This window comes from Haplochromis burtoni, unplaced genomic scaffold (genome assembly GCF_018398535.1).
Source record: "Haplochromis burtoni strain Fernald_Lab_line unplaced genomic scaffold, NCSU_Asbu1 Contig_524, whole genome shotgun sequence".
Lineage (NCBI taxonomy): Eukaryota > Metazoa > Chordata > Actinopteri > Cichliformes > Cichlidae > Haplochromis > Haplochromis burtoni.
The window spans coordinates 31,348-42,230 of record NW_024582885.1 but is presented as its reverse complement, the minus strand read 5'-3'; the positions used below and the strand labels follow the sequence as shown (position 1 = coordinate 42,230).

General features: G+C 41.4%; 1 protein-coding gene across 1 annotated transcript; it reads right to left on the bottom strand.

The window, feature by feature from the left end:
- Positions 1-4,208: 4,208 nt before the first annotated feature.
- LOC102314451 (olfactory receptor 3-like) lies at positions 4,209-5,231 on the bottom strand. Its single transcript, XM_005947318.2, has one exon. It carries the CDS (start codon positions 5,175-5,177, stop codon positions 4,209-4,211), a length of 969 nt encoding a protein of 322 aa, XP_005947380.1. The 5' UTR covers positions 5,178-5,231.
- Between the last annotated feature and the right edge of the window lie 5,652 nt (positions 5,232-10,883).

Below are 10,883 nucleotides of genomic sequence, written 5' to 3'. Positions count from 1 at the left end.
TTTGTGATTTTATAAAAAGATACATGTTCTACATTGAATTTATAATGCTCACTTTATGGTGCCAATGTCCATGTTAGTGGTTTTATAAAAACACTAAGTGATGTTTTTACATTTCCATAAAAATGTTAAATAAACAAAATGTAAAGTAAATGAATTTCTCTAATTTCTTTTTACTAGTCTACACTCAAACATTTAATAATAAATATCTTTTAATTAATAATCATATAATTTGTGTTTAGTTTGTAATACAATTGCATTGTGTTGGATCAAAATAGTAAACTACAAAAAACACAAAAATATTAAAATTAAAGTATATAGTTTTTAAGTAAAGCTCAATTAATAAAATAAAAATATAATTTAAAATTTTTAAGTTAACAATAAATACAAATTTTGAGTACCCCCATACTTAGAAAAGATGAGTTTGTGTACTTAAAACTTTTGAGGTAATCAGTTTCCACAAATGTTTTAAGTTCAGTCAACTGATTCGGGTTTACAGTGCATGAGTGCAGGTGGTGATCAGTGCCAAACATGGAATGATGCAGTGAACACAGCGTAGGGTCATGTGTTAGTGGTGGGAACAGTCATACGGTTATTATACACAGAACTGTCAATGCATTTTTTATATTTCATGTTGCAATTGGATGGATCTCCTCCTAGGATCTCCTTTTCTTTCTCAGGTTTCTGCTGCCTGAGATATTCACTAAGCACATAGTCAGTTGAATCTTTGTTGTTTCAAATAACAAAGATAGCTGGATAGTGGTTCTGCATTCATTAGTCCTCGGCCTCCTTCCTTCCACTTAGCGTGCAATCTCATGGTGCTGGACCTGGCGTGAAACCCTCCATTTGTCGCAAGGAGATTTCTTTTCTTGATATCAGTGGATTCCATTTCCTCTTCTGGCCAGCTTATTATCCCAGCAGGGTATCTATTAACTGGCAGGGCATAGATGTTGATTGTCCCATTCTTGTTCTTCTCATTCAGCTGACTCTTCAGGACTTGCCCGTCACTATGCAGGTATTTGCCAGTTGCAGCTTTCCTGGTGATCTTGTTTCGGTTCCCATTTGCCTGTGGGATTCCAAGACACTCATAACTATTCTCGATGTCTCCAATGTTGCCTTCTGGTTGTGCAATTTAGCGACCGTTGTCCCAATGGCCAATCGATTTATTTTAATTAAAGATGACCTGTGCAGGTTTTAAAGCCTTCATTCTTCTCTATATGTATAAATTATTAAGAAAGAATGGCCAGTACTTAAAATATGTAAGATGCACAAAGGATATATTTTTCTGAACAGCTGAGTTTAAAAAAAAGAAAACATAAAAACTTTTTTTGTGTTAATCTTCTATAAAATCAAAGCCCTGTATTCTTTGTTCAGGCAAGCTTTGTTTAGTGAAGACTGGATCCACATAACATGCAACACTGTTCTGTCACTTACAGCAGCTGTCTGTTCCCCGGCATCTTCAAATCAGGTAATCTAAGCTTTATGCAGAGAATTTAGTGAATAGTGGTCACTAGGGCTGGGTATCGTCACTGATTTCTAGAATCGATTCAATTCCGATTCACAAGGTCCCAAATCGATTCGATCCACGAATCGATTTAATTCGATTCGATTCGATTTTGACAGTCAGAAATATTATAATTCAGATCAGTACATTTACATATTTTTGTATCTATAAAAAGGAAGCTGACACACGCAAGACTTTATCAAAGGTGTAAGCATCACAGCAGATGCCTTTGTGTCAAAGTAGCTGAGGATAAAACAGAAAAACATGAAGGCGATTTTCCTGGCCTGGGATTTTATAAAATATTCTGTAGTACATCAAAAACGAAAGAAAACCATTAATCAGCATATGAACATTACCTCTGAAGTTACAGGGGTTTTATTAGAGACACGGCGTTTTGCATTTTGTATAATTTTAAAAAGTTTACATTTGTTCAGTATTGAACAGCAGAAATTAGGTTTTCTTTTCGGAAGTATATAAAACGAAAAAAAATGTAGGCCGACAGCGCTGTAAACAACGGTAGACTTGTGCCTAACAAGCAAGCGAATAATGAAGTACAGAGAGAGAGAGAGAGGTGGGAGGGAGAGAGAGAGAGAGAGCTGTGGCTCGTGGTGGAAGCAAAACAGTAAAAGTCAGAGTGAATTCATGACGATGTTTATGTGAAGCGTAGTTTGGATCTTCTTTTGCTGCTGGTTCGGTCAATATTGTTTTGGAGAGACATCAAACTAACAGCTTTAGAATCAGCGCATAAAGGGCGTGAACACAAAGCGCGGACCCGCCGACAGATCAGAATCAGCGAGCTGTCGGCTTTCAGCCCCGACTGTGAGAAAGGCGACATCTATCTGATTCTGATCCGCAGGTTGCGCTGTGTGTCTAAGTCTTTGTGCAGAATCCGTGTTCCTGCTCTCATTTACTGTCTTAGCTGTTTGGTGGTGGTTGAAAGTTTGTGAGATTTCACCAGAGATTCTGGCATTTCGGGCAAAATAAATTTATATAAAAAAATTGATTCAGGATTTTAATGAATCGATTTTACGTTATCCAAGCCAGAATCGATTTTAATCGATAAATCGATTATAAAAACCCACCCCTAGTGGTCACTAAGCAATGGCTGAGCTTGCTTGGCATTTCTAGCTTTCTTTCAGTTTGGTCAGATCTTCACATTTTATTAAAAAATCGGTCAGACTTTTGTTAAAATGGTATTTGCAGTAATATATATACATTTTCATGACAGACAAAGGCAGGAGTAGATGCTGAAATATTCTTAGATCAAACAATAAATAAACATCTTTAGCAAGTTACTTTTAGTTTCAGTGTGAACTCCGATAAAACAAAGTATAGAAGAGAAAATATGTTTCTCTACATACCTGTTTTAAAAAAGTATACTTTAAACCAGTGGTTCCCAAACTTTTTTTGCTAGGCCCCCCACCGAAAACGGAGATTTTTTAAAACTCATTTTTTTCCGTTTATGTGTGGACGAGGAATACAGAGTGTCACGCAACGTCAAAGGTATGTGCCTTTTTTCACGTCACGGTGTGCGCCACGTTTACATGAGATAAATTGCAGAATGGGAGATAAAGACAAAATACTGTTACTGTTAATCTTACTATCTTCTGGTTTTACACGCTTACATATACACACGCAGTTACTGTCCCTCCATTTAGAAAGGCAGAGGCGTCACGGTGTGATTATTTTACTGTAGTTGGTTTTTTTCATGTGTAATAATATTCAACATTGCTATTAATTCATTTTTCAAAAAACGCCTCTCTGTGCAAAATGGGTTTAAAAACATAAACAACTGTAGGATACTGTTTGTCTGTGATTTGGAGAGCCCAGTGCGTGCTCCCGACACAAGGAAAACCAATTCTGCAGGGGAGACCTACCTCGGCACTTGTGCAGGTGAAACCAAAAGAAGATATGCTTCACCATATTTTCTAGTCTTTGGCAGTGTGAAACCAAAGGGCAGATGCTTCACCATATTTTCTAGTCTTTGGCTTAGAATGAAGTTGGTTTGGAAACATATTCAGCGATGCTTCATCTCCTGCTTTGCGTTTCTGTGGGCCCCGTGCTAGCAGTGTCCAAGCGTTTTCCCCCCTTTTCATACCGCCCCCCCCCCCCCCCTGCAATGGCTCTGCGCCCCCCCCTCCTAGGGGGTGGGCCCCACACTTTGGGAAGGTCTGCTTTAAATAATGGTTCATTATGTTCTAAAATGGCGACACTTACATTTAACCCAAGATTATTACAAAAAGTTCATAAATCACAACATAAAACTCAAATAATGGTTCCTGATGTACGTATAATGCATTGATATTAGAAAGATGCCCCAAATATCAAGCCTTTAGTATTCTTTCTAGAAAATCAAAATTCATTTTTCCCTTTTAATTTCTTTAATGAAAAACATGAAAAAAAACCCAAACAAACTTCATATGCACAGCAGCTAGCTATTGATTGTGGAAAGGTATAATGAAGAAAGGTTAGTCCTGCTGCTACTTTTTTCATTGGATACAGTTGCAATAATTTCTACATGTTAAGGGAAGGAATTACCCCTGCAGAATTCAATTAAGAAACATTCAAATAAAATATTAATTTACTTATTTTAGGATTTCCCACTTTAATTTTCAAATGGTTGTCCTTTTTAGTGTCATGGTTATATGTTACATTTTACAAATTACACACTGAATTATAAATGTTTTGCTACATGTGTTTCATTAAACTACAGCACTCTGTGTGATATTTGTATTTTAGCTTTTAACAACTTTTTCAAAGACTTTTTTATTTCTGCAGTTTGAAAGACATAGATTATTGGGTTTAACATGGGAGGCGTAACACTGGCTAAAGATAGGTTTACAATCCTTGCATTTGGATGCATTGTACTCCCAAAACTATAAACAACTAAAATAGGAATGAAATATATTGCCACTAATGAAAGGTGACCTGTACAGGTTTTCAAAGCCTTCACTCTTTCCTTACACGTAGAAATTCTTGACAAAGAATAACCTATACAGCAGTAACTTCCCAGGATAAATATCAGAGGAAGCCATAGAACAAAAGCTCTTGACCAAGCAGAAATTGTTTTGTTAGGGGTAACATCATTGCAGCTAAGCCGATATATAGGGCCATGGTCACAATAATAGCTATTAATAACCACAGATTCACAAAAATATAGTCTTGTGAGAAGGCCAACTGCAGTTCCTGTTAGAGCAACAGCAAGAAGCCAGAAAAAAGCAATCAAAGACAGAATGATTTTGTGGCTCACTCTCATTTGATAGTGCAACGGGTACATGATAGCCATGATTCTGTCAAAGGACAGAACGACCAGATTAAAAGCTTGCATTGAAATTAAAGTGAAGCAGAAAAACATGAATGTCAAGCAGTTGTTGTAAGAAATATAATGATGGTTAAACAGAGAAATGTCAAGAACCTTTGGCACCAAAGCAGAGTTACTTAACAGGTCTGTAAATGCAAGATTAAAAACTGCAATATATTTAGGACTTCTTAATGTATGGTCAAAAATGATTATAAGCATCACAGCTGTGTTTCCCACCACTGAAAAAATGTAAATGAAACACAGAAAGACAAAGTAATACCTAATATTAGGTATGCCAACAAATCCACTTATTATAAAATTTGCAGGTTGCACAAAAGTGGTGTTTTTCTCAGCAGCTGAGTTTAAAAAATCCATTTGAAGACGTTTTTGTCGTCTTCTTTTTTTTCCAATTCAGCCAAGCTTTCTTTAGTGAAGCCTGCCTCTGAATAGAAGGAGAACAGCTTTGTGTTTTGTTCCTTATAGCAGCTATCTGTTCCCTTGTGGAAGTAACAGGGTGATTAAGGCTGAATACAGAAAGGCTAGGCAATAGGGGTAAATTAATAAGGGTCAAGCTTGTCTGACTATAGCAGAAAGTTTCTCAATTTCCTTACAGAAAAAAACCTCATATATAACTGCTAAAAAGCCCACAACAGTTATGATTAAAAACACAATATTACAGTTTTTCTCAAATGCTAAAACAAAAAAGCCAATCCTCTAAACCAAATGACCAGTTGTCTGAACACATTTAGTAAATCTAGCCGTCATTTACCAATATCATAAACACATGTCACATGAAGACACAATTCACAGAACACAATCCTCCGTTGTCATAAATCTAAACACATCTTTCCTTTAGTGATGTGTCCTGTGTGTCGAAACATCGAATATTGGTCGTGTCCAAATTCATGGGCTGCATCCTCCTGAGGTCGCATTTGTAGACCGATTACATCACAGCGACGCGCCGAAGGCTGTCCAAATTCGTAGACTCCTTCAAATGCGTCCTTCTTTCCCCGAATTTGAAGGATGGGTCGGGTGTGTCCTTCGTGGCCACCATATCCCAGAATTCATAGCGCGGCCCAGCCAAACTCCAGTTTCCAACAATGGCGGCCGCTACTAAGTTTTAAAATTACTCATACTAATCTTTCTGGGTCACAAAATAAACTTTTAACATATTTTCAGGCGAGAAAGTAGCTGTGTAAACATCAAATATCTGCTCGGTTTATCAAGATATCGCATATTTGCAAAAGTGCTTCGACGTTTTCGGAGACGTCTGCTACCCACCAGCTCGATAGCTAGCCGGGAGCTCGAGGGTCACTGAGCCGCCGAGAACGGCACAACTCCCGGCACATCATTTTCAGATCACCGCGGACTTTCGCTGCTCGGGTTAAACGTAATATATAAGTCACTTAGACAACCTAAAAATGTTATTGTTGGGCTTTTTTCAGTGTTTTGTTTGTTCGTGAGTAAATCGGTTTGGCTGAGATTAAAGTTATTAGATTAGATTAGATAAAATAAAACTTTATTAATCCCCCGGGTGGGTTCCTCCTTGGTTTTACACAGCTGACTAAACGTCAAACAGAAAACTGATTAAACAGAAGTATGAGACGTCGAGAATTTACGCCAGTGTCCTGTTATATTTTAGATAGCAAGGAGCAGACGGCTGAGTTTATTAAACTCCACCGAGACAGCGGTGACGCTAATCAGAAGGCTAGACCGTCCAATTTCACAGCCGTTTACTCCGCGCCTACCCGACCTTCTGAGGACCCGGCCCACGTAGACCGCGAAGGCTGGGTCCTCAGGAGGATGCAGCCCATGAATTTGGACACGACCCGTGTGTCAGGTAATCTCGGGGGCGTTTTTGTGAAGCGCGTATCGAGGCTTGCTTTGATTACGTATGCAGTGACGTTCGAGGCCTCGCGGGCAGTCCGTACCACGTGAATGATTCAGGGACTGGTTCACCGATTCGCACCAGATTCGAAATAAAATGGGCAGAAAAACACAGCTGATTTCCCCATCACACTGCGTTGTGGAATTGGATTACGTACGTGTTACATAGTTACTTGAGCATTTCTTCTTCGATGGAACCAGCAAGGAAGAGATTTTTATTTAATTTTATCTCTTCTAATAAAGTATGCACACAGTAATAAATGTCACAAATGCTAAGCACCATAATATAAATAAACAACACTACAGATCCTATAATCTGATTTCTGTCTTTTAGTTTATTAAAAAAGCAAAGCACCAAACACTAGTTTGTGTCATTATCCAGATGTACATAAGCATGATTACACAGTTACTAGGAGCGGGTTTTGATCATCGATTAAAATCGATTCTAGCTTGGATAACGTGATATCGATTCATTAAAATCCTGAATCAATTTTTAATATAAATATTACTACATTTCAACAACCACCAAACAGCTAAAACAGTAAATGAGAGCAGGTACACCGATTCTGCACAAAGACGTAAACACAAAGCGCGGACCCGTTGACGCATCAGAATCAGTGAGATGTCGCCTTTCTCACCAGACAGTACGGACACGGTCGGGGCTGAAAGCCGACAGCTCACTGATTCTGATCCGTCGGCGGGTCCGTGCTTCGTGTTTACGCCTTTTTTGCGCTGATTGTGAAGCTGCAGGTTTTATTTCTATTCAAACAACATTGACCGAACCTGCAGCAAAAGGAGATCCAAACTACGCTTCACGTAAACATCGTCATGAATTTCCTCTGACTTTTGCTGTTCCTCTGACTTTCACCAGGATAAAATCACACTTCATGCACAGCTTTCTCTCTCTCACACACTCTCTCTCTCTCTCTCTCTCACTCACACACACACACACACACACAGTATACTTCAAGAACAGTTTCCCATCTTTTTACTTCCGAAAAGAAAATCTAATTTCTGCCGTTCAATAGGCTACTAAAATAATTTAAACTTTTTAACATTATGCAAAATTGCAAAACGCTAAGGTGTGTCTCTAATAAAACCTCTGTAATTTGCTCTGCTTCAATTCAGCAGCATCAGGTAATGTTCATTTGTTGATTAATGGTTTTCTTTCGGTTTTGATTAGGTAGGTCAGATCATAACCTGATTCACCTCACCCCCCGCTATGTGCCAATTGTGAGGAGGGAACCTGTGACCACCAGGACTGTTAGGAGGTGGTCAGAGGAGGCAATAGCGGAACTACAGGGCTGTTTCGAGGTGACCGACTGGGAAACACTCTGTGAGCCTCACGCCGAGGACATCAATGGGCTTACTGAGTGTATCACAGACTACATAACTTTCTGCACCGACTCCATTGTTCCAGCTCAGACTGTTCATTGTTACCCAAATAACAAGCCGTGGGTGACTAAGGACATCAAAGCCCTCCTCAACAACAAGAAGAGGGCTTTCAGAGGGGGCAACAAAGAGGAGGTGAGGAAGATCCAGGTGTTACTAAAGGACAAGATCAGAGAGGCTAAGGACAATTACAGGAGGAAGCTGGAGTGGAAACTCCAGCAGAACAGCATGAGAGAGGTGTGGAGGGGCATGAAGACCATCACTGGATTCAGGCCAACCAACAGCAGGGGAGCTGAGGGAGGTGAGAATAGAGCCAATGAGTTGAATCTGTTTTTCAATAGATTCGACACCACAGTGTCTGCTCCCACCCCCACAACCTCACCTGTAGTCAGCCTGGAATCCAGAGCCACACCACTGTGCCAGCCTCTCTCTTCACATGGCGCTGTTGCCTCCTGTGAGATTCCTGACACCCCTCCCCCACCCATCACCTTCACTCAATACCAGGTTGAGATGCAAATGAGGAGACTTCACTCAGGCAAGTCTGCTGGACCAGACGGAGTGAGTCCCCTGTCCTCAAGACCTGTGCCCCCCAGCTGTGTGGAGTCTTTCATAAACTGTTTATGCTGAGTCTGAGTCTGCAGAGGGTCCCGGTGATGTGGAAGACATCATGCCTCGTCCCTGTACCAAAGACGCCACGTCCCAGTGGCCCCCAGGATTACAGGCCCGTGGCACTGACCTCCCACATCATGAAGACCCTGGAAAGGCTCATCCTGGACCAGCTGCGACCCATAGTAAGACCACATCTGGATCCCCTTCAGTTCGCTTATCAGCCTCGTCTCGGAACTGAGGACGCCATCATCTACCTGCTCAATCGTGTCTACACCCATCTGGACCAGCCGGCGAGCACTGTGAGGGTCATGTTTTTTGACTTTTCCAGTGCTTTCAACACCATCAGGCCGACCCTCCTGGGTGATAAGTTAGCAGCGATGCAGGTGGATGCTTCTCTGGTGTCCTGGATTGTTGATTACCTGACAGGAAGACCACAATATGTACGTCTCCCACAGTGTGTGTCTGACAAGGTGATCAGCAACACAGGGGCACCACAGGGGACTGTCCTCTCCCCCTTCCTCTTCACCCTCTACACCACAGACTTCAGCCACTGCACAGAGACCTGCCATCTTCAGAAGTTTTCTGATGACTCTGCGGTGGTTGGATGCATCAGCAGGGATGATGAGACAGAGTACCGGGCTGTGGTCGACTCCTTTGTCACGTGGTGTGAGCAGAATCATCTGCAGCTCAACGTGGCAAAGACCAAGGAACTGATCGTGGACTTCAGGAAGACCAGGAAACACTTGACCCCTGTTTCAATCCAGGGGGTCAGTGTTGACATTGTGGAGGACTATAAATACCTTGGAGTACACATTGACAATAAACTGGACTGGGCTAAAAACACCACAGCACTTTACAGGAAGGGCCAGAGTCGTCTCTATTTTTTGAGGCGACTGAGGTCCTTCAACATCTGCCGAAAATGCTGAGGATTTTCTATGAGTCTGTTGTGGCCAGTGCGATCCTCTATGCTGTTGCATGCTGGGGGAGCAGGCTGAGGGTCGCAGATGCCAACAGACTTAATAAACTAATCCGTAAGGCCAGCAATGTTGTGGGGATGGAGCTGGACTCCCTCAAGGTGGTGTCGGAGAGGCGGATGCTGTCCAAGATAAAGACAATGTTGGATAACACCTCCCACCCACTCCATGACATGCTGGTCAGTCACAGGAGCACGTTCAGTGAGAGACTGAGATTACCGAAAAGCACCACTGAACGACACAGGAAATCTTCCTGCCTGTGGCCATCTCCCTGTACAACGCATCCACTTAACACACTGTTTGCTGCTACACTACACATGTTTCTTTTCCAGCTATTTATTTATGAGTGACTTATGTATGTATATATATGTATATATTGTACTATTCTTAGTTAGTGTATTGTCTGTCTTGTCTTAATGTTGGTTTATAATGGAGCACTGTAACAAAAAATAATTTCCCCCAGGGATCAATAAAGTATTCTGATTCTGATTCTGATTCTGATTGATCTACTGCTGAATATTTTTATAAAATCGTTTTTCTGTTTTAGCCTCAGCTATGTTGACACAAAGGCATCTGCTGTGATGCTTACACATTAGATAAAGTCTCGAAAGTGTCAGCTTTCTTTTTATAGTTATAAAATATGCAAATGTACTGATCTATGATCTGAATTATACTATTGACTGACTGTCTGAGGCTACAGTTACACAATCATACCAAAACCTGTCCTGATATTTCCACTTTCTCTTTTGTATCACACATACTGAGACAATATTCGGGATAAATAACCAAGAAAACAATTTATTTATTCAGTTTAGAGGTTTACACATCATTATAATCACAGAGCCCGCTTCACTTGAATTGTCCACTTGATGGCGCAGTAGAGCAAATGAATCATCACAATGCTTCGAACCATGAGTCGACCATCATCCATCCATCCATCTTCATCCGCTTTATCCGAGGCCGGGTCGCGGGGGCAGCAGCCTAAGCAAAGAGGCCCAGACCTCCCTCTCCCCAGCCACCTCCTCCAGCTTATCCGGGGGAACACCAAGGCGTTCCCAGGCCAGCCGAGAGATATAATCTCTCCAGCTGTCCTGGGTCTGCCCCGGGGCCTCCTCCCGGTGGGACATGCCTGGAACACCTCACCCAGGAGGCGCCCAGGGGGCATCCTTGTCAGATGCCCGAACCACCTCAGCTGGCTCCTTTCGATGTGGAGCAGCAG

What these genes read in the sequence shown, in the direction of transcription:
- LOC102314451 (XM_005947318.2), bottom strand. Translation starts at nt 5,177, where the DNA reads ATGGATTTTTTAAACTCAGCTGCTGAGAAAAACACCACTTTTGTGCAA.